The 24,872-nt window shown below is 43.4% G+C and overlaps 1 protein-coding gene across 2 annotated transcripts in view; it reads left to right on the top strand.

The window, feature by feature from the left end:
- MRPL1 (mitochondrial ribosomal protein L1) overlaps nucleotides 1–24,872 on the top strand; it is a 772,839-nt gene that overhangs the window by 5,138 nt on the left and 742,829 nt on the right. For both annotated transcript variants that reach the window (XM_069236801.1, XM_069236802.1), the window contains exon 2: nucleotides 23,383–23,470. In XM_069236801.1, coding sequence (XP_069092902.1) covers nucleotides 23,383–23,470 — 88 coding nt within the window. The remainder of the gene's footprint in view (nucleotides 1–23,382; nucleotides 23,471–24,872) is intronic.

The following is a 24,872-nucleotide window of genomic DNA, read 5'->3' as shown; positions in this document are numbered from 1 at the left end:
GCAAATTGTAGGAGAATGGATTTGGTATAGCCCCACAAGCCAGCCCCGTAGGTGGCTGCTGTTACACATTTAGACTTATTAAGCGTGATGATCTGATGGACTGGTCTATGTCCCAATTTACAGGCGAAACGAAAAATCACTTCCAGGTTTCTCACCATTTGTTGAGTCTTAAAGCTGAGATGGGAGTTCCATGACAAGGAAGAGCTTAAATGCAAACCTAAATAGCAGAAATCTTTCACTTTGTTTAAGATATTTCCGCCCATAGTGAGATGTTTAGTTCGTGTATTTCGGGGGCCACAAGTCATAACATACGTCTTTGTAAAATTAACTTTCAAGTCTAGTTCCTGCATAAAAGGTAAAAAAAAAAAAAAGAAAAGATCCAGTAAGTTTTGAAGGCCACTAGCTGTACGAGCGATCAAAACCGCATCATCGGCATACAGGAGAACTCGAAGCTGTCTTAATCCCATCCTGGGGAAATCGTTACCATTTTTTACTAAAAATCCATAAAGGCCATTGATATATAGCAAAAATAAAAATGGTGCTAGGATACAACCCTGTCTATTTCCTCACATAAATGGAAAGGGAGAGGACCTCTCACCATACTGGCCATACTGAACTGAAATCGTAAAATCTGTATACAAACGTTGAATTAAATCAAGCAGGTTCTGATCAACCCTCAATGATTCCATAATTCACCAGAGCTTCTCTCTATTCACCAAGTCAAAAGCACTAGATAAATCGATAAAAGCTAGGTGAATAGATTCTCTCCTGGCGGTAACATATTTACTAAGGATGAGGTGCAAGTTTAAAGCTTGGTCCACTGTACCTAAGCCAGGTCTAAAACCATATTGGATTGGGGAAAGAATTTTGGTCTTTCCCACCCAGTCCGCAAGCCGTGTCAAAATTTCACTCCCCAGGATCTTAGCCGTAGAGTCTATGAGGGAAATTGGCCTATAGTAGGTTGGATCATGCCTGTTACCCTTTTTAAAAATAGGAACAATTATTTCTGTTTTCCTTGAAGAAGGAATATTACTTTTTACTACGCTTCTCAATACATTTGTAACTAATGGGCCCCAGAGGTCCGGCATAGATTTGAAAAGATCAACCGGGACCCCATCGGGGACAAGTGCTTTCCCTGATCTCAGTTGTTTAATATCTGTAATTACCTCATGTATCTCAAAGGATAAGTCAAGCATATTCAGATTAGGCGCTACAGAATTCAAATTACTGCTGTCCCCCCTTTGTAAATGTAAATTAGCACTTGTATAGCGCACTACTCACCCGTTAGGGTCTCAAGGCGCTGTACTCATACCGCTATGGAACCCCTCCTGGCTTTTCCCTGTGAGGCGCCCACTCCGGAGCACCCCCAGGGTGAAGCCAGGCATCCAAGCGCTGTTGGGGCCGTTGTGGAGATTAAGCAAGCTATTGCCCAGAGTTGCAGAGTGGGACACATGAATTAGATTAGGCACCGAGGCGAGAATTATCTGGTCAAGGGGAATTGAGCCCAAGACCTGCCGAAGCGGGACTTGAACCCTGGTCTTGAGCCAGATCTCTGCTTCAGGGTCTGCCGCTCTAACCATTGAGCCACACTTCTCCACTTCAGGTTGGGGATCATTTCCAGGCTGGAAAACCATTGTAAAATGTTTCACCCAAACCACTTCAGGTATCAGACAGTCATCCTCTTTATTGACAAGTTCCAAAAAATAGGGGTGGTTTACTACTTTCCAGAATTGTGTAGAGCCCTTCAGCTCAGTAGCTGCCAGAAGTTCTTCCCGTGCTCTAGTTCTAATCTCAGTTCTTCTTCCCGCCAGAGCTGCCTTCTATTGACCCTATTGCCAGTCTGACTGATTCCCGACGAAACGGGGTGGCTAATTTTAAATCTTTGTGGGCTGCTGTACAAGTAGAATTGAACCCTCGATGGGGCTTAGGTCCCTGAATAGACCTGCTACTCACCAATGCCTCAGAAATAGCATGACTTAAATGTTCAAATTCATATACAAGATGAGCATAAGTTGGCTGTGGCGACAAACATGATGATCCAATCAAATTTTGTTCAATAATTTCCTTATGAAAAGTTTTTGAATCTACCCTTTCCCATTTTAATGCAGAGGCCAAAATTCTTATTGAAAACAGATTTAACCCTACATTCTCTGCTAGTTGGAACCGAGCTATTGTTAAAAGCTAAATTAATACATAAGGGGTTATGATCACTAGCACAAGGTGGTATTATCTTAAAATCCGAAATTAAGTAGAAATCTGAAAAACGAATGTAGATAAAATCAATAATGCTTCCTTTGGAGTTCCCCGTATAGGTAGGTATCTTTTGAATATATGTGGCAGCCCTCTCCCTTGCATACACAAGATCAAATTTGTAAATAAGAGTATTTAAAGCTTCGCCTTGGTTTGTATGAATAAAATAAGTAGACATCACCCTCTATAAAAACACCACACACATGTGAATCTTCCTGGTTGCATAATGACACATTAAAGTCTCCTACCCAAATCATGGCTAACTCACTGTCCTGGAGCTTTTCAAGAGAATAAAGGAAATCTGTTAACTCCTCAAGACTTCCCTTCAAGAGATCACATGGAGTATTATTGTAAAAATGTATTAGCAAGAGAGCCTTGTTCCCCTCAGACCATTAAATATGCAGAAGACCAGATCAAGGACGCCTCCACTTTAGGAAGTTGCAGTGAGACGAGAACCATAAGTCCCCCGCTTGACCTAACCGCTAAAGAGGGGGTTGCTTGTTGGAATGCGGAGTAATACCCATCCAGATGGAATGAGTCCTTAGATCAGGTTTCCTGTAAACAAATAACATCATAGGTGGATATAAATTCCAACCATTTTGTATTTTTAGCCTTTGACCGAAGCCCCGCGATGTTCCAGCTGATCAGTGTTAAAGGTTTGTAATATGACCCTACCACTGTCTCCATATCAGTAACAGCGTCTTCCAAGACATGGGGAGGGGTGTCTATCTCATCAGGCCCTTTCTGTAATAGAAGGGTCTCATGCCCATCACCCTCCACTGCTCCAATTGGGACTCCTCTTGTAAACCTATCCTTGTCCGCCTGTCAATCATTCTCGTCTAAAGGGGTCGGGTCCTGACAGCAGTTTGAGGTAAGGGTATGTACTTGAACATGTGTTATAGGCAGCCCTGCATTAAAATTACAATGTGTCACTGTGGGACGGGCAGATAAAACTGTTAAGTCATAAAAAAAAACGTAATGGGTGAATTTTAATCCCTTCTTCTTTACTGACACAACATAACGAATCAGCCTACAAGCATTTAACCAAGCAAGGATTAGCAAAGTTGATCACAACACAATCACCATCATATGCTTTCTTTGGGGAGCCTACCCAATTCACTCTAAGTGCCATAATTATCTTATTATTTAAACCATCTTGATAGCTGAGCTTAAACCTCAGCCAATCAGCACATTTCCTCATTAATGCCTGGATGTCTTCCGTATGGCAAGGATCAAGGGGGGGGCACATATGCGAAGACCAAAACATATGGCATACAGTCAGGTGGAAGTTGCAAATGTCTTTTTTCGAGAAATAATGGAGTTAGTCTGAGGAGCAGGTAGACATCCTAAAGGGGCTCCCATTCTATTTCCCAAGGGGGGGAGGGTTAGACTCCATAGATAAAGTTTCATGTCTAGTTTCATGATCCAGAGGTGGACCATTGTCGGTTGGTGGATGGGTTTGCGGTGCTTCTTTAATTGCAGGCACTGCCTCCTGCATATAAAAATTACCCATTTTTGGTGAGCTGGAGAATGTTTGAGTAATCAACTTAATCGTGTTAGTATGAAATTGTTCAAGTTTTATGGTTATCAGTGTGATGTCCCACGTCGTGAAGACTCTTGCAGAGGTGTTTCCATGCAGAAAGACTGCAAACAAGCCTTGGTAGCTGCAAGGGTCGCGGTTAGGGTTCTTGGATGCTGCTGTGGTCCAGGAGGGATCAGGATGTCGCCAATTACGTGAGGAGATAGAGGGGGCGTCCAGCAAGACAAAGAGCCCACTCAGAAGCAAGCAGCACCCGCAGAAGTGCCGGAACAGGCACTACGAAGTGGAGTGAACCGGAGCTCACCTGAAGTCACAAAGGAGGGTCCCACGAAGCCGGAGGACAACTCAGGAGGTCGTGCACTGCAGGTTAGAGTGCCGGGGACCCAGGCTTGGCTGTGCACAAAGGAAATCCTGGAAGGGTGCACAGGAGCCAGAGTAGCTGCAAAACACGCGGTTCCCAGCAATGCAGTCTAGCGTGGGGAGGCAAGGACTTAACTCCACCAAACTTGGACCGAAGAGTCACTGGACTGTGGGAGTGACTTGGACAGAGTTGCTGAGTTCAAGGGACCTCGCTCGTCGTGCTGAGAGGAGACCCAGAGGACCGGTGATGCAGTTCTTTGGTGCCTGCGGTTGCAGGGGGAAGATTCCGTCGGCCCACGGGAGGTTTCTTCGGAGCTTCTAGTGCAGGGAGGAGGCAGACTACCCCCACAGCATGCACCACCAGGAAAACAGTCGAGAAGGCGGCAGGATCAGCGTTACAAGGTCGCAGTAGTTGTCTTTGCTACTTTGTTGCAGTTTTTCAGGCTTCCAGCGCGGTCAGCAGTCGATTCCTTGGCAGAAGGTGAAGAGAGAGATGCAGAGGAACTCCTGATGAGCTCTTGCATTTGTTATCTAAGGAATTCCCCAAAGCAGAGACCCTAAATAGCCAGAAAAGGAGGTTTGGCTAATTAGGAGAGAGGATAGGCTAGCAACACCTGAAGGAGCCTATCAGAAGGAGTCTCTGACGTCACCTGGTGGCACTGGCCACTCAGAGCAGTCCAGTGTGCCAGCAGCACCTCTGTTTCCAAGATGGCAGAGGTCCGGAGCACACTGGAGGAGCTCTGGGCACCTCCCAGGGGAGGTGCAGGTCAGGGGAGTGGTCACTCCCCTTTCCTTTGTCCAGTTTCGTGCCAGAGCAGGGCTGGGGGATCCCTGAACCGGTGTAGACTGGCTTATGCAGAAATGGGCACTATCTCTGCCCATGAAAGCATTTCCAGAGGCTGGGGGAGGCTACTCCTCCCCAGCCCTAACACCTTTTTCCAAAGGGAGAGGGTGTAACACCCTCTCTCTGAGGAAGTCCTTTGTTCTGCCTTCCTGGGCCAAGCCTGGCTGGACCCCAGGAGGGTAGAAACCTGTCTGAGGGGTTGGCAGCAGCAGCTGCAGTGAAACCCCTGCAAAGGTAGTTTGGCAGTACCCGGGTCTGGGCTAGAGACTCAGGGGATCATGGAATTGTCTCCCCAATACCAGAATGGCATTGGGGTGACAATTCCATGATCTTAGACGTGTTACATGGCCATGTTCGGAGTTACCATTGTGACGCCATACATATGTCGTGACATATGTATAGTGTACGCATGTAATGGTATCCCCGCACTCACAAAGTCCGGGTAATTTGCCCTGAACAATGTGGGAGCACCTTGGCTAGTGCCAAGGTGCCCACACACTAAGTAACTTAGCACCCAACCTTTAACAGGTAAAGGTTAGACATATAGGTGACTTATAAGTTACTTAAGTGCAGTGGTAAATGGCTGTGAAATAACGTGGATGTTATTTCACTCAGGCTACAAAGGCAGGCCTGTGTAAGAATTGTCAGATCTCCCTATGGGTGGCGCAAGAAATGCTGCAGCCCATAGGGATCTCCTGGAACCCCAATACCCTGGGTACCTCTGTACCATATACTAGGGAATTATAAGGGTGTTCCATTATGCCAATGTAAATTGGTGAAATTGGTCACTAGCCTGTTAGTGACAATTTGGAAAGAAATGAGAGAGCATAACTACTGAGGTTCTGGATAGCAGAGCCTCAGTGAGACAGTTAGTCATAACACAGGTAACACATACAGGGCACACTTATGAGCACTGGGGCCCTGGCTGGCAGGGTCCCAGTGACACATACAACTAAAACAACATATATACAGTGAAATATGGGGGTAACATTCCAGGCAAGATGGTACTTTCCTACAGCATGGCTGTAATATTTTTTCCCACACGCATTTTGTCAGAAACGCCACTCTAAAATGGATCAAGTTAAATCTAAAAAGTGCAAGTAAAGAATTTAAAGAAGGGATCGGGAACCAAACAAAGTAAGGTTCTAATGAATCTGAAAATGAAATTTGTACATATGAATTAAAAGAACTCAATTTCTCTGTCACTTGATATCTAAGGTTCATAACGTGCTCTTTGTATCGAAGTTTAACAATTTATTTCGCATTGGCGGGCAAGAGCTCTGGTTTAAAATACATAAACTCCAAATCCAAGTTTCGAAAGCTATTGTGAACAGAATTTAACCATGGAATTTTGTTAGTTTGCTAACGAAATACAGTCTTTTATACAATCATGTGTTAGAATAGTCGCCGGATTTAACCATACATTTATCCATAACAGAAGTGGGGCAATATCTATCAAGTCTGTAATGTAACAGATTCCCAACTCCTCATGGCATATAATATTTGCTACGTTCTTGGGCACCATGAGTAGCCGATGGAGAAATTTATTCTCTGCCAGTTGTAGTACACTTGAACTGGTATATCCCCAGAGGCCACTCTCATAAGTCGCCGCTGAAACACATTTGGATTTATAGAGCATGATGATCTGATGAACCGGTCCATGCCCTAATCTACGGGCAAAGCAGAAGATTGCTTCAACATTTCTTTCCAGTTGTTGGAGCTTAAAATTCTAATGAAATTTCCATGACAGAGTGGTACTTAAGTACAGACCTAGATAACAAAAATCTTTTACCTTTTGTTAAAACGTTTCCCCCCATTATAAAACATTTAGTATGTTTGTTTTTAGGGCCGCAAACCATAACATGTGACTTTTTAAAATTAACTTTCAAATCAAGCTCTTGTGTATGCGTTAGAAAAAGATCCAAAAGAGTCTGTAGGCCATTGGCCGTGCGAGCAATTAAAACGGCGTCATCCGGATATATTAAAATCGGCAATTGTCTAAAACTCATCCTTGGGAAATCCTTACCATTTTGGGCTAAATAACTATATAAGCCATTTATGTACAACAGAAATAAAAAAAGGTGCCAAAGTGCAGCCCTGTCTAACACCCCGATTGGATGCAAGGGGATGGGATCTTTCGCCATGTTGTCCAAACTGAATTATAATAGTAAGGTCAGAGTATAAACGTTTAATCAAATCCAACAGATCTTGCTCGACCCCCATTGTGTCCATTATTTCCCACAATTTTGCTCTGTTCACCATATCAAATGCACTGGACAGATCTATAAAGGCTAAGTGGATAGATTCCCTTTTTGCAATAACATATTTGCTAAGAATAAGATGTAAATTTATCCCTGTATCCCTGTATAGGTGGGTATTTCCCTTGTCCGACTGTATGTCATATCCCTTGCAAAAGTGAGATCAAATTTATAAATAAGGGTATTCAAGGCATTACCTGAATTAGAGTGGATAAAATGAGTGAGTGACTCTCTGCCTTCTGAGGAGACACCACACAGATGGGGTAATTCATGATTGCACAATTGAACATTAAAATCTTCAACCCAAATCATATCAAATTCCCTGTCCTGGAGTTTCCCAGCAGAGTCTAACAAATCTGTAAGCTCTTCGAGGCTTCCTGGTAGGGCGGTACTAAAAATATTATTATAAAAATGTAAGAGTAAGATGTCTTTCCGACCGGTCATTGATAATAAAACCACCAAGAAAAAAGCAGAGGACCAGATCAAGGAAACCTCGATTTTTGGAAGTAATAATGACACAAGAACCAGGAGCCTGCAACTTGCTCTGCCCGCTGTAGATGGAAGAGCTAGCTGGGACATAGTAGCCATCTAAATAAAAGGGTGCCATATGCCAAGTTTCTTGAAGACAAATGATCTCAAATGTGGATACAAACTCCAACTATTCTAAGTTTTCAGCTTTAGAACGTAGCCCAGCAATGTTCCAACTAATTAAGGATAAAAGTTCATTACTTTGCTGGGACATTATCCCAGGGCCCTTAATTATGGCCGTATCTGTTATATTCTGTAATAAGCTAACTGGCTCATCAGACCCTGTAGGCAATTCCAAAAGTGTATGCCCTTCAACCAACTCGTTTTCCTGTATAGTATCATTTAGAAACCCCAACCCCTCCATTTGTCAATCAATTGCGTCAAGGGAGGACTGATTTTGGTTGCCCTCCGGATCGACGGTGGGGTTCCATGAAGGTACCTTTGGCAGAACTATATTTTGGCCATGGTAAACCTTCATAAAAGGAAGTGATAGAGTGGTCGGCCCATAAAAAAAGTTTAATGAATACATTTTGATCCCACCATCCCCTTTCGCGCACAATGGTAGAGTCGCCAGCAAAATTGATCACTATACAATAACCTTCATGTACTTTTTTTAGACAAACCTACCCACTTCACCCTTCTTGCCATAATTATTCTATTATTTAGATCATCTTGATATCTAAGTTTTCGGCTCATCCGGTGTGCACACTTCCTTATTAGAGCGTGAGTATCTTCCTTCTGGGTACGATCAAGAGGGGGCACGTTAGCTAGAACTAAAACATAAGGCAAGCTATCCGGTGGAAGCTGTAAAACCTCCTTTGTGCTGGAAAAAGATCTAGGCTTGAAAAACTGTATCAGGCTTCAATAAGGCAGTCACACCACTAGTCAAAGTGGGCAAGGGATCGATTAATGGATCATCATGAGAGCCACAAGTGGATATGCAGTAAGACGAGAATTGATTACGATTCGTTGAGCAATTAGCCTGCTGTGAGGGTTTGGGATCCGACGCCAATTTCCGAGTAGAAGAAGTGGAATTTGTACCAGTTTTTATAGTAGACTGCTGAGACAAAAATTTGGAAACAGATTCTTGTAGCTGCTCAAATTTAGAATTGATTAGTAATGTTAATTTCTCCTCTAAAGCCACAAAAAGGGGTTTGAGGATTGAGTCCAAATTAGTTAAATGGTTATCTCTTAAATTCCTACAATCTGAGCCAAATTCACCAAATGATAGATTTGTCTTAGAAAGAAGTTCAGCCGGAGCGACCAATGATGGAGAAATAAGTCCCTTAGCCTTCGATGATTGTTTTAGCAACTTAGTACATTTGCGGTGTCCCACAGCTTTCCTTTTTTTGGGGGAAGGGGGAATGTCAGCTAAATGATCAGTGTTAACTACATTAGAGGACTGTAAGGAGTGCAAGACATTAACATTGTCTTCAGACAGAAGCGAATCAGAATTATGGGGGGTAATTAAAGAGTTTACAGACTGTGTATGAGTCGTAGGTTCTAAAAAGGCTCTTTAAGTCAAATTATTAGCCACCCCAATCCTTTCTTCTACTTGAACAATTTCAGTTTCAATGGCCCCAATAACGGAGGATAAATAGCTAGTTAGTGATGATTGAACGGGTGCAGCATGTGTTCCTTCAGCCTCAAGTGTGGTGTTCTTCCTTTTACCCATCGCCTTTCGAATAATAGTGGGCAAAGCGACAACATTTGGCCCAATCCAATCCAATGAGAGTAGTGCACAAACAGAGTATGGCAGTATAAGCTATATAAATAAAAAAAACTGCTCGATTAGCAAGTCTTACTTGGGTGCCGGTTACTCGGGGACCTCCTGAACCGTGGAACTCAGAGGGGGGGCGGCGGCGAGCGGGAGTGCGAAAGTCTCCTGTGGCAGCCCCTCCTCCTGCTGCCCGGCTCCGGTCACGGCTGCCCCACAGTATCTTCAGGCAACCAGACGCCTATGGGTTGCCTAATCCAAAGTCTATAGAGGGATATCGGGGGGGGGGGCCCTGCCCTGCCTCTTCCTGGCAAGGACGGGCCCGCCCTTGGCCTGGGCTTCGCCCGCGTGCGGGAGCGCAGTTGTAAAATTTAAAGGGCTCCCAGCCCTGGGTCAGCCCCTCCTCCTCTCCAGCAACGGCAGCAGCGTCGTGCACGTCCCGCGAGCGCAGTTGTAAAATTTAAAGGGCTCCCGGCCCTGGGTCAGCCCCTCCTCCTCTCCAGCAACGGCAGCAGCGTTGTGCGCGTCCCGCGAGCGGGAGCGCAGTTGTAAAATTTAAAGGGCTCCCGGCCCTGGGTCAGCCCCTCCTCCTCTCCAGCAACGGCAGCAGCGTCATGTTAGATCAATAAAAGCCATATGGATGGACTCTTTTTTAAAAATTTTTTTCATTTTTATTTTTTTTTCACTGTCACGTATTTACTAAGTATCAGATGTAGATTTAAAACTTGCTCAACTGTATCTACACCGGGTCTAAAACCAAATTGAATAGGGGATGAAATCTGTGCCTCGGTCACCCAATCTTGTAACCGGGATAAAATCACACTTCCTTAAATCTTTGCCGTCAAATCGATAAGAGAAATTGGTCTGTAACAGGAAGGATCTTGTCTGTTTCCTTTTTTGAAGATGGGAACAATAATAGGCGATTTCCATGAAATGGGTACGTTACTATTTACCGCGCTATTCAACACATTTGTAACTAACGGACCCCAAAGGTCGATTTCAGATTTGAAAAGATCAGCGGGAACCCCGTCAGGGCCAGGAGCCTTTCCCTGCCTTGATCTATTGATGGCACTTAGGACCTCATGGAGATCAAAGGTAATATCTAAGGCCTTAACATTAGGGTCTAAAGTAGAATATGCAGTAGGATTATCTTCTATATGCAGGTTCTCGTTGTTTCCTGGACAAAAAACTTTCCTAAAATGAGTTACCCAGACGTCATCTGCAATAAGTCAGTCATTGGCCTTAGTATTATTATCTGAGAAGTAAGAGTGATTTATCACCTTCCAAAAATTTAGAAGTATCCTTCAGCTCCGAGGCAGCCAAAAGTTCGTCCCAGGCCTTAGACCTAATTTCTGATTTCCTTTTTTTAAGGGCGGCCTTGTAATCGGCTCTAGCTAGTTTAACTAGTTGGCGGGAGAGGGGAACTGCTTTAAGAGCAACTTTAACTTTTTTTTATGGGCAGATGAGCACACAGAGTCAAACCATCTGTGGGCCACTGGCCCTTTCAAGGGCCTGTCCACCACCAAGGCTCGCGAGATATCAGTACTTAAAGATTCAAATTCACGAACTATGCATTCAGGATCTAGCTGCTGGGACAAACACATATGAATAGAGTCAGACCTACTTCTTACAATTTCGTGGTTAAAAATTTTAGGATTTATTTTGTCCCATTTGAAGCGTAAACCACAATTTGAATTATAGTCTCAGACTTTTATTCTTAGGAGCCTGGTTAATTTTTAAATCCAAATTAATGCTAAGGGGATTATGGTCACTAGCACAGTGAGGCGTGATCTTAAATTCTTGAATTAAATGATAATCAGAGGAGCCAATAAGTATGTAATCAATAATGCTCCCCTTCAGATTCCCTGTGAAGGTTTGTATATTACACGCGTCAGCAGCCAATTTCTCTGTAACGTGTACCAGATCAAACTTACAAATAAAAAAGTTTAGGGCATCTCCTTCAGTAGTTTGATTGAAATGGATTAATGACTCTCTGCCCTCAGCAGGGAAGGCACACAGTTCCATGTGTTCCTTGCTACACAGAGGAGTGTTGAAATCGCCCACCCATAGGGTAATTAGGTCACTTATCTGCAAGACATTTGATGAGTCTATGAGGTCTGTTACCTCCTCCAAGTGACCCATAAGGAGGCCCGAGGGATATTTTTATAACATTTTTAAATCAAGATATCTTTTTGTCCGCTAATAGAAACTAAAACAACCATAAAATAAGGGGAAGACCAGATTAATTATCCCTGGAGTGGTAAACAGGACAAGGAGCTGCCCAGGTACCAGACCTAATGTTAATCGCACATTGTGCTGCCTTTGATGTGAGGCTAGCTGAATATAACCATAAGGCTGGATCCAGGCAAAGCAGTTTACCTCTCTTCTCCCCAAAATGCAGTAGTCAGGGGGAGGGCCCAGTCTGGCCTCTTCCGGTCGCTGACGGGCGAAGGACGGGCCCGCCCTGCGGCGCGGGGTCCCAACAGCTCCTTAGAGCGTGCAGGGGATGTCTGGCCTCGTTCCCTGGCCTCCTCGTGAGTTTTCTGGGGCCTGGAGTCCCCGGCAGTAGAGTCCTGTGCGTCCCACGGCGCAGGTTTCCAACAGCGCTTTAGAGCGCGCAGGGGAATGCCTGGCCCCGCCCCCGGCCTCTTCAGTAGTTTTCTGGGACCTGGAGTCCCCAGCAGCAGCGTCCCGTGCATCCCGCGGCCTGGGCTTCCAGTAGTGCTTTAGAGCGCGCAGGGGAATGCTTGGCCCCGCCCCCTGGCCTCCTCGTGAGTTTTCAGGGACCTGGAGTCCCCGGCAGCAGCATCCTGTGGGTCACTTTTTCTGCATTATTAAATATGAGAGCACCTTCAAAAATGTGAGTTCAGCATAGCTGCTGTAAAAAGAAACAAAAAACTCTTATTTTTGCATTGGTAGGCTAAACATTTGCACCATGTATAATAGAAATCTATCCCACAATAGTTACACTTTACCCCTCACTTGCCTCTTGGTTAATCAACAGTATTGTCATCAGGACGGGGGCAGGAATGTTAAAGTTCATCTTTTAAAATACTCACTTTTAGTAGATACATTACAATAGAACAGTGGTCTCCAAACTTTTTTATGCTGCAGCCCCCCCCCCCCCCCCCCCCATTGGGCCACCCTCTCAGAATTTTTCACAATTATTTTATAAAGATAGTAATGTTTAAATATGTCTAGAGCTATTTAAACTTTGCAGTTAAGTACTGTTACATTTCGAAAAATGCAATAACATGATTCTGCTTAAAACAAAGGCTTGTTATCTGTATAATGCTTCTCTTGGCCTGAGCCTGGTACCCCCCCATGATCACTTGAGGCTCCCTTAGAACGTACTTTTGTCTAGTGGAAGCTTAGAGTACTCAAAAAGAAGCGCAGAGGGTTAGCATGCCTTCTGCAAGGAACGTGTACTAAGCAGATCAGAGTGTATATAATGTAAAAAGGATACCGCTGATCGAGTTTGTGCTCTGAGCGCCATGGCTGCCAAAAGAACCTCTGCTAAAGAATGATGTGACTGCACTGTCATTTACAGAAGGCACAGGTCCATTGAAATGCCCACACACCTTCCCACTTTACTACTAAAACTGCAAAGTGTACAAACAATAATAAGGAAATTGCGTTTCAGCAAATGTTTATCATTTGCATATCACCAAGTAAAGTTTGCTGATCTGTTTTGATCCTATTAAAATATTTGTTTTCATCACGCATTAGAATTAAAAAGTATTTTCGCAACTACTGAGATATATTTTGAAACATTCGTACACTTCATTTGCAATGTATTTAAATGTTTTTCAGAAACAAAAGTGACGTCCTAAAGCCTTTCATGGTACATAGAATGATTGTCAGGCTGTTAACTTTACTTTTACTTCTCTGACTTCAAAGTTAGAGGATTTTGTAAACACGATCTACAGGATAAAATAAGGAAAGTCTGTAAGAAGACATAAGCTGACATCTGACCTCCGCCTTTGAAAACGCAACAAATGTAACAATATTTAAAGGCATTTTTATTGTTTTTTCACATTACTAATTATAAGAACTCTGTTCTTTGTCAGTTAGAGACTTGCCAGCCTATTAACATCTGATTCGCTATGGCAAGTGGGCGAGTACGTTTCTCTAGGTCTGTCATAGTATGCAACTTTTTGGAAGCAGCAATGGCAGACTAAATAAAAGCCCGTTGTTGGCTAGCATATGACTGAGCTAGTCAATTATTCCTTGGCTTTTCGGGTGGTGATGGGTTGTTTATTGCATTGGACTTGTACAGAACAGGATGCTGGACATAACCTGTAGCAGCTTGTCTTACATGAGTGTCAAGCTGTATAAGGAAACCATTAGGCAGTCTACAATTGACTGCCCGACTGCAGAGTGTTACGCAATTAGTATTGGTGTGGGCCTGGAGTATTCTATATTGTAATATAGTTGCATTTATATGGTGGTTACTACCCCAATGAGGCATTGAAGCATTTTAAGCTGGGCAGCATGCTGCTCCGGAACCAAAGGTTAGTGTTTTTTTCAGTGGTTATTGGTGTTGTGTTCTTTAGGAAACCATTCCATGGATGTACTCCAGTTTCTCTTGGGTAAATTACATAAATGGGAGTTTGGTGTAATCTTTCGTCAGAGATGCGGGGGATATACAAAATCATGCAAATTGTTAGAGATATTAAAAGGTGGGTTGCAGAAAGTTAAGTATTGTTTGGGGGGGGCTATGCATTTTAAAGGAGAGGCTGTGATCTTTGAGATGAGGTGTGGGCAACTTCAAGAAATACAATAATAGGGATTGACTCGAACATGCGACTTATAGTGGGCTGTGCTCAAAAGAGGCATGCAGGCGATTAAATGTAAGAGTAGGGTCATTTAAAAGCAAAAGGAGAGTTGACATTCATAAGTTTCAGGGTATTTAGGAATATAATGGATGCTTTTTAGGATGGCATGCAAAACTGTAGAGGGAAACTACATTATTTGCATGCACAATAGTGCTACTTGAGGTACTTTATAGGCACTAATATATGGTGAACAGACTTTCCACTGCTGGGTTACCGCTGTGAACTTGACCAAGGACAGCTGATCTGCTTTGAGGTTGGAAGTGTGAGGTAATAGCTGAATGTATGTGTATATATGTGTGTGTGTGTGTGTGTGTGTGTGTGTGTGTATGTATATATGTATATATGTATATATATATATATATATATATATATACACACAATTCAAGATCTTTAGTCTGCGTTCAAGGGAGCAGTAACTTTATAATTGTATCAGCATGCGATTATATACAGGTTAATTAAAACAACTTAAAAATGATATTATGCACATGTTAGAGTGAATGAATATTTTGTGATGTTTATCCTTGAAGTTTGGGTCCCAGTATTAATTAGAAAACAGATTGGGGTTTATTATGGATGTGCCTGCTTCAGCATGGCAGAGGACGGATGTGACGACAGCCTCCCCAGACAGAAGTGTATTGTCTGCATTCCTGTGGCTTGTGGATGGAGATCAGACACTGAAGTGAGAAAGGATGGAAGTTGGAGATCCCCTTTATAAATCTGATAACAGTCTTGTTAGGAAGCAACTACTGGTTCTTTGTTTTTCCTGGACACTGCAGGTTTGGTGCATGGTAAGTGTGAGAGGTGGGAATGCAGTTTCTCTGGTCCAGGTGAGGACGTTTCTGTGCAGGGTTTTTACTTTGGTATCTCTGATTACTGCTACAGGAAGGCTGAATGATATCCAGGTGCATGACCTCACACTTCATTGTCCCTATGTTGTGGGTGTTCCAGATTGAAGACAGCCTCCGTGCCACCCACCCTGGGAATCATTAATTTATTATTTATTTATTTTTATTATTGGACATTTGGACATATTCTGTGACGTCGACAAATATTACCCTCCTTAGCCCTGTGGTAGTAATATTTTTATGTTCATGAACAGTGGAAAAATGTGGAGGTGCAGACCTTGGTTCAGTGGGTTTAACTTTCCCTTCGTAATAGCTTTTCTCCCATATTCATGACATTCCTCATTATAGTACTTACTCTGCATTTGACAAACACCTATGTACCTCAGATTTCGTTTACAGTGCCTCCTGAGGGCATTATTTGTACTGGGCCTGACCTTATGTAAGGACCTAAATGTATTACATTACCATAAAATACTGCCCCACGCATTGTGCTAGGATGCAGAATCGTCAGCATTCTGGTGATTTTGCTTCCTTCCTTCCAGTTTTCTGATTGGAAGAGGGCACTTGGTGTGAGTAATTTGCACTGTAAATAATTGGATGAAGGGGATCAGCCCGGACAGGTCCAAGATAGCCACAAGCATGGACAGCTCCTAATTGAGCCTCCATTTGGCTACCCACTTGTTCATTCCTCATGGCTAGAATTCCTCCCTCAATGAATAACTAATAAAAGGCCAGGTGCCCAGATGGGCAATGTGAGTGAGTTGCTGTGCCTCAGATTGACCCTCTGACCGATCAACATGCATAATGCCTGCTCAGGTGTTGGCAACTCCATGTTGAAAGTTAACTTTGTGTGGACAATCATATCTTAGGCCAGAGCAAGGCAGTCGGGAGGGATTTGCCCCTGTGTTACTGTGGCTTAACTAGATCAGCACCTTGACCGCATTGGTCCTGGGGATGGTGGGATAGATGGTGAGCATGCCGGAGAGACAACTGAGTCCTTGGGATGGTGAGTCAGAGCTCCAATACTATTGGAGTGCCAGGTTGTATGTAGCAACTAGGGAGCAAGCCCTAACAGAGTTTACTTTCTCATGATACTGAAATCCCCTCCCTAGTGCAGTCTTTGTCAGCAGAGCTGGTGCGGTGATCCCACATAGAAATGTGGGAACATTTTTATTTTTTATTTTTGTAGCTAAATTTGAGGTTTGCTGAAGATTCTGGGTAAGAAAACACTGGGAGATCCACACAGGTCACACCTCCCTGAGTTTTCAGAAATGGTTAGGTTTGGTAGGTTTCCCTAGGTGGCTGCTGAGCCCACGACCAAAAACGCAGGTGCCCCCGTAAAAACAGGTAGTTTTGTATTTGAAAATTCTGATGTGTCCACATGGTGTTTTGGGGCATTTCCTGTCGCTGGTACTAGGCCTACCCACACAAGTGAGGTACCATTTCTATCAGGAGATCTGGGGGAACGCTGGGTAGAAGGAGGTTTGTGGCTCCCCTCAGATTCAAGAACTTTGCAGCACCAAAATGTGAGGAAAAGGTTTTTTTTTTTTTTTGTCCAATTTTGAGGTTTCCAAAGGATTCTGGGTAACAGAACCTGTTGAGAGAGCCACAAGTTGGCCCATCCTGGGTTCCCCTAGGTGTCTAGTTTTCAGAAATGTCCAGGTTTGCTAGGTTTTCCGAGGTACCGGATGAGCTAGAGGCCAAAATCCACAGTTAGGCACTTTGCAAAAAACAGGTCAGTTTTCTTTGGGAAAATTTGATGTGTCCACATTGTGTTTTGGGGCATGCCCTGTCATGGGCACCAGGCCTACCCACACAAGTGAGGTACCATTTTTATTGTGAGACTTGGGGGGGAATGCAGGATGGAAGGTAATTTGTGGCTCCTCTCAGATTCCAGAACTTTCTTTCACCGAAATGTGAGAAAAAAGTGTGTTTTATGGCCAAATTTTGAGATTTGCAAAGGATTCTGGGTAAGAGGAACCTGGGGAGAGCCCCACAAGTCACCCCATTCTGGATTTCCCAAGGTGCCTAGTTTTAAAAAAATGCACAGGTTTGGTAGGTTTCCCTAGGTGCTGGCTGAGCTAGAGGCCAAAATACACAGCTAGGCACTTTGCAAAAAAACACGTCAGATTTCTATGTAAAAATGTGATGTGACCATGTTGCATTTCCTGTCACGGGCACTATGTCTACTCACACAAGTGAGGTACCATTTTTACTGGGAGACTTAGGGGAACACAGAATAGCAGAACAAGTGTTATTGCCCCTTGTCTTTCTCTACATGTTTTCCTTCCAAATGTAAGACGGTGTGTAAAAAAGACGTCTATTTGAGAAATGCCCTGTAATGCTAGTATGGGCACCCCAGAATTCAGAGATGTGCAAATAACCTCTGAGTCCCAACACCTTATCTTGTGCCCATTTTGGAAATACAAAGGTTTCCTTGATCCCAATTTTTCTCTCTATATTTCACCAAATGAATTGCTGTATACCTGGTATACAATATGAACCCATTGCAAGGTGCAGCTCCTTTATTGGCTCTGGGTACCTAGGGTTCTTGATGAACCTACAAGCCCTATATATCCCCTCAACCAGAAGAGTCCAGCAGACGTAACAGTATATTGCTTTAGAAATTCTGACTTTGCAAGAAAAAGTAACAGAGGAAAACGTTTAGAAAAATGGCTGTTTTTTTCACCTCATTTTCAATATTTTTTATTTCAGCTGTTATTTTCTGTAGGAAAACCTTGTAGGGTCAACACAAATGACCCCTTGCTGAATTCAGAATTTTGTCTACAGAAATGTTTAGCTGTCCGGAATCCAGCATTGGTTTCACACCCATTTTTGTCACTAACTGGAAGGAGGCTAAAAGCACAAAAAATAGTAAAAATGGGGTATGTCCCAGTAAAATGCCAAAATTGTGATGGAAAATGTGGTTTCTAATTCAAGTCTGCCTGTTCCTGAAAGCTGGGAAGATGAAGATTTTAGCACCACAAACCCTTGGTTGATGCCATTTTCAGGTAAAAAAAAAACAAGCTTTCTTCTGCAGCCCTTTTGTCCCATTTTCTTTTTTTTTTTAAACAAAATTTGTGCTGTATTTTGGCTAATGTCTTGGTCTCCTCCAGGTGAACCCACCAACTCTGGGTACCTCTAGAATCCTTAGGATGTTGGGGGGTGGGGGAAAAGGGCGCACATTTGGCATGGATAGCTTATGTGGACAAAACATTATGAGGGCCTAAGCGTAAACTGCCCCAAATAACCAAAAAAAGGCCTGGGAGCGAAGGGTTTAATGACCAGGGAGAGACATACCCCCTCACCCTCCTCCCCTCCCTTCTTTTAAGCCAACAAGCAGGAGGTTGAGCAGTCCACTTTAGATAACTGTGCTAATACCAAGGCATCAAGTAATACCCCTTCCACTGAGCATTATAGTCTGTCAAAATCATTATTAATGTATGTCAACTACATTCTGATATTTCTATTTACCATCCACATTCTCGAGGATGAAGGAAAGACATTGTCAACACAACTCTATGATGTACTGTCTTTTTAATGCATGTTGTGTTACATTGTAAAGAATGTGAGAATCGTATACTCTGCATTCTGAAATTATGTACATATATTTTAATGCAATGTAAATAGTGATAACTATGCCTTCATTGTACTTAAATGGTTGCACATGACCTGTAAAATTTTTGGGATACATGTATATAACGTGATGCTTGACTCGGCAGCAATACAACTACCTTGTATATCTGCCATTGCCTCGTATATCTACACTCAAACAAGTAGAATCAGGCACAGCCAACAGTAGTTAGGCGGCTGCATTGATGGCATGCACCACAAGTCCCACAAATTGTTTGAGAGCCATCACTGCCTGTTACTGCACAGATTATGCATCGTGCTTCCATGCTGCAGTTTGTGGAACCAGCTTCCCTTGAACCACATGTTAAACGATTCTCTGATGGAGCAGCAACTGCCTTTAACAGCGCTTGTGCACCACGGCAATCAGGCTACACACAGGATTGCTGTAAGACATGGAATTGGTGAACGTTAACTAAACTAAGGTGACCCCCGTCGAAACCCGGATTTTGATTCTATATTCATGAAACTGCAGTTAAGTATCTCCTGGTTGTCTGCCACACAGTTTCGGGAGCTGCAGCACACGCTATCTCTGGAGGTGTGCTTAAAATGTTATGACCCTTGATGCGGTACATTAGTGCTTTTTTTTTTTTTTTTGGTGTCTCATTTGCTGGTGATAGCGTCTGAGTGCAGCCTTGTAGGTAGTTCTGTTAGTTTTGTCGGTACTGTTGTGGCTGGCTCTATATTTCTATTTTAGCTGTTTAAGGCGTTGTCTGTCGTCTCAGATACGTTCTGTGAACCAGCTGGCCTGCTTGTGCCTGCTTGTATGTTCTGCGATGTTTGATGGGTTTGAGGGAGTCCCCGCAATTCTTCATTCAGTTGTTGAAGTTGTTGATGTCCTTGAGGTTGTCTCTGGGGCTAGGTTGATCTGTGCTTAGGGCGCTGAGCCAGTCTGTGATTTTGTCCCAGCTGAACTTGGAAGGGGAGTTGGCTTGAGATGTGTTGATTTGGAAGTGGATGATGGAGTGGTCAGTCCATATGAGTGGTGTGGTGAAGTTGTATTTGATGCTGTTGCTTGTGTTAAAAATATGGTCTAGTGTGTGTCCTGCAGAGTGTGTTGGTTTTGGAATGAGCAGGGTGAGTCCAAGATTGCATAAGTTTTCGAGGAAAGCTGTGGAGCAGCAGTTGTTTTGGTCTTCCAGGTGAAAGTTGAGGTAACCAAGGAGAATGTAGATTCTGAAGTCGATGGTGAGCAGAGCAACAAAGTTGGTGATGAGATTGGTAAAGGTGGCTCAGGGTCGGTAGGCAAGAGTCCATTTCAGGGTGAAGTTTTCTGAAATTTGCAGCTTTAAGTGCAGGGGTTCCATGAATGGGGTAACGTTCTCTAAGGATGCTGCCCATTTGAAGGATTTCTTGTAGATGATAGCAAGTCCCCCTCCCATCTTGTGACTGTGGTCCTGTCAAGCAGTTTTGTAGCCCATTGGGATTGCCGTGGTGATGTCGGGAGCCGATGAGGGGCTGAACCAGGATCTCTGTGATAAAGGGAATGTCAGGCATTTCGCTACTCATCAGGTCTCATATTTCCGTTGTGTGTTTGCTGAGCGATTGTGTGTTCATGCATGCATGGGTGTTGATCTGCAGGTTTGCTCTGGTGTAGGGTAGAGGTGAGGGCGCTGGTCCTTGTGTGGCGTGTTTGTTGGGAAGTGAGTTGTTAGTATTTGCGTGGGGGTGTGCTTATGTGGCTGATGGAGAACCAGCAGTGGGTGGAGGTGAAAGCTCCTACCATGGTGTGAGGTACAGCACAGCAGCAGTTGGGGGAACGCCATCTGGGGTCTAGCGACCTAAGGAATGCTGCAGAGTATTGTAGGGTTCCTGCCCTGGTCGCAGTCCAGGCGCAGATGGGCTTGCCTTTGGCAGGCCAGCGGCGTGCCTGCTGCGTGCGTCCACTGTGCGTCTGTGTTGCTGCTGCCATTTAGTAGGTCCTGGAGTGCGGAGGACAGGATGGAGTGATGTAATTTCCTAGCTGATGAGTGATGGGAAATGAAATCCTCTTGCTTGACTTATTATTTTTAGTCACTTCCTGTCGAGGTGTATGATGGGAAAATCAGTGATGTCTCTTCCTGTGTAGGTGGATGATGGGAGATCCAGTGATAGCATTTCCAATCAGCACAGGAACTGATATCACCTGCCTTCACGTGTCATAAAAAAATGAATAAATATCCCCTCAATTACTCTTTGTGCTCCTCAACATCTTTTCTTCTAGTTCAACCTTTCTGTAGAAAATGTTGTTAAGGTGGGAAACCTTTCTCTTTTAGGCCCCTCCACTGAAACTCACTTCCTGGATATTTGAAATGCATTTCTTGGCCCAGTATTTCCTGGATAACAAAACTTAAAACTTTCCTCTTCTCTTCATTTCTTTGTATCACTGTTCAAAATTTCAGTTTATTGTCAAGAGAACATATGGTGTACCTGCACTTTACAATGCACATTAAAATAACATACCATAACAAGCACATTAATCTCCCATCCTAAAGGTAGTGCAACTACCCAGCCCTCAAAATCTTTAAACAGTTTCTTGACCGCTGTCTCACTTCTTTCTCCTTAGTAATACTAATGACTCTAGAATTTTATGTATTGTGATATTTCTGAAACCCGTCAAAGGACCCTCAGCAATCCCTCAATAGTCTGGAACATTTTACTTTTCAACCATGTGATCTCCAACATTACAGCTCCCTGTGTAGTGACTGCAGATTAACAAAACACACTTTCATCCTATTGCTTTGCCCTTGAGAAGGAATGTATTTTTGATGATGCGTGTGTGTTTTTTTTTTTTTTTGGCCTGTAACTTTGGTGCCGCTTGACGAATCTTCAAGAAACTTTCAAAAGTAATACAACAAACGGTAGGTTCAGGTTTTGTGTTGTACGTTTTTGGGTAATCAGTCAAGCGAGAGCCGAGTAAAAGGAAGGGGGGGAGGTTTGTCCTAAAATGCGTTTTCTCCATGCATTCTCCTGTAGGGACTTTGGACACGCCTACAGCCCAAACCGCTGAACGGAATTACACTACATTTGACAGGAAGCTAGATCTTGGTGCCCAGATTGTGCCTTTGTGATGTGGTGTAAATCCATTAATTAGTTCTTGAGATAGTAAAGGTTAAATAATATAGATATATAGCGATACAGAGGTTCCAGGTTTCCTACTGTCCCCGGGCTGATCTTTGATTGGCTGCCAACATTTTAACCAGGAAGTGTTGGCAACCATTTTGGGACTCTGCTTCAGCCGAGTCCCCCGCCCCCCCCCCCCCAAAAAAAAGCCTAAAAAAAGAAAAGGGGCCAGGGTAGAAATAGCCTGAGCCCCTCGCTTTGGTCCAAGGGCCCTCCTGGGGCCCTGCCAGGGCTAAAAAGTCTCTATTTAAAATTTTGGTGAAAAAAAATTGCAGATGGATCTGCAGATCTTTTTTTTTTTTTTAATTAAAAAATGCAGTCTCCTGCGTTTTTAATTAATTTTGCCCTCTGGTGTGCAAGGTCCCAGGGCTTGCAGAAAGTTGGAATGGAGGAGGGGGGCTCATGGCACCCCCACAGGACGTTTGGAAGCCCCGGAGACCACCGCATTCACAGGACTATAATGAATTAATAAACAGGTGGGCTGGCCGGATCCCCGCCCCGGGAACCGCCACTTCCCTGGGACTGTTTGGGATGTGGGGCGCGTACCCTAGGAGACCATTGGATTAACGTGTAGTAATTAAATTACTTTATGTAAAAAAATTAAAAAATAAAATAATTTAAAAAAAATAATCTGAAAACACCAATGGTTACAGGGACATTATAGTTGGGAAATAGAATTTTAAAAAACCATAGAAATTTACTTAAAAAACCAAAGGTTACAGGTACAATATAGTTAGGGTCTGAATTTACTTGCACAAAACCATAGAAATACAGCAGTTATAGTTATGGTTATCTCACGTAAATATAATTTGTGCCCTAAGGTAACTATGACTCGCTCCCTCACCCTGCACTGCTAATTACCCCACATATAACAACACCCATGGCATCTTTGACAACATCGGTGATAATATCAATGTAATATTTGCAGTAAAATTTATTGAGAATAAAACTGTGAACATTCCAATGGTGCTGGCCAGGGGGGCCCCTGTACTGCCTATGCCAAGTGCATGGGCAGTGCAAGGGCCCCCCTGGGGCTCCCTGCACCCGTTCCCCGTCAGCCTTTTCATGGTGGTGCTACTGCCATGAAATTGCTGGCAGAAAATGATGTCATAATCCCTAGGGTAGCGCTGCCCTTGTGGATTAGGACCGCTGCAATCGCCAGACTGTCAGAATCTCTGATCCTGGCGGTCCTGTTGGTTCCAATGCAGTCCGTCTGCCACAGCTAAAATACGGCGATGGTCCTAGTGCCTTCCACGAACCTGGAGGTCATGAGACCACTAGGTTTGTAAACACACACCCTTGATGTTAGAGTCAACAAATGAGCACTTCACAAATAAATCAATAAAAGATTTCTAAATTTTTTAAACAAATGTTAACTTTTCAGATTGTGTAAAAGTGACAAAAATGTGATGTTGATTTCAGGTGTTTTCTGTCTTTTTTTAATTTTTATTTTTTATTTTTGTCATGCAGTTCTGTCACAATGTCAGACAGCGGTTTTCCCAAGGATGAACTCGAATTTGCAAGTCCTCAGCAGACATTATGTTTCTTGTGCTGCAAAGTAAGTGCTTTTTTAAGCTAGTTTTGGAAAACATATTTTTGCTGTTAAATAATTAACCTACATCCTGGTATAGGGTTCTGCCTTAAAAGTTCTGCAGTAGTCCGCATCACTAGCAGGAGATATATTTGTGCTAGTCTGCTTCAGACTGATTGGCACAGAACGAATAAAAAAAAAAAAAAAAGAAAAGCATTCTGATTATTATTTACAGCTGGAGATATGCTGCAAGCAGGTGACTTCAATGCTAATGCCCCCGATGCAGTATTTACTACTGTGCTATATAACTGCAACCCCATCAAAACTCCGTGAACTGTTGGATTTTCCTTTTACATTTTGTAAACACTATACGGAAATCTTTTTGAGGTGTCAGAGAATGTGCCTGTCTCTTACTGAAAGGCTAACTAGCAACAGGCTAGGGAGTGACCCATGAGTCCTGCGTTTGGCAAAGCTGATACAGGGGTAGAAAAGGATAATATGAAACTGATCCTAGTGAATGTGGTTACATTTCTTTGATTCCCCAGTGCAAGGACACAACCTTTGTAAATGTAGGTCAGCAGTTGATGTAGGTACTCTGACGGTGCAGTGTCTAAAACTTTGTCTGCATTGTGTACCACTACTTTTTTGTTGATAGTATGTCAGGATACATAAAGGTAATGTCTCCAAAGTATTGGTATGCGATTTATCTAGTGCTTTGGGGGAGTGCTGTCTGCAGCCTAAGACAATTAAGCATGCAGCTCACCCAATCATACCCTTTTGAATTGGTGGCACAGATCACTTTGGTCCACACAGACTGCTCCCTCCCTCAGAACACAAGTCACCTAAAATACAACGTTAAACAGGTGCTTGAAAATTGGGGCGAGTACCCAGCCCATTCTTCCTCTTTTTTTTTTTTTTTAATAAAGATATTTTTTATTGTTTTCCAAAAAGAGATTTACATGAACATTTCCAAGCCAAGTGATACACGTTATTGCATAGCGCCCTACTGTGCGCATAAAACTTACTTCGGATATGAAAGGATCACTTGAGATGGGTACAACAATACAGAAGAAACAAACCCAAAAGAAAAGGGTGAGAGTTGAATAAAGGGAAAAGGGTGGAGAGGGTGTCTCCTGTCCACGGGTGATTCGTGATGTGGGTTGTAAACTTTGGAGGCATTTTTGGTGCCTTACGGCCCGCTTCGATCGTGAGTTTATCCTCCGTTAATCAAATCCACTAAGTTATGTGGTGTAGGGTTTCCCTGGCTCCAGAACGAGATTGAACAGGAGGTCCAGGTCTGCAAGTATTTGGACCTGTCAAAGGATTTGGTTTTTCAAATTTAAATGTGAGTTGGGGTCCTGTGTAACTTAGTCATCTCCTAAGGCCTCCCAACCCCCCAAATCTTATCGTATTTGCCCGGACATCCCCT

This window comes from Pleurodeles waltl, chromosome 1_2 (assembly GCF_031143425.1).
Source record: "Pleurodeles waltl isolate 20211129_DDA chromosome 1_2, aPleWal1.hap1.20221129, whole genome shotgun sequence".
NCBI lineage: Eukaryota > Metazoa > Chordata > Amphibia > Caudata > Salamandridae > Pleurodeles > Pleurodeles waltl.
Note: the sequence above shows the minus strand (reverse complement) of the source record. Positions and strands in the feature narration are given on the sequence as shown.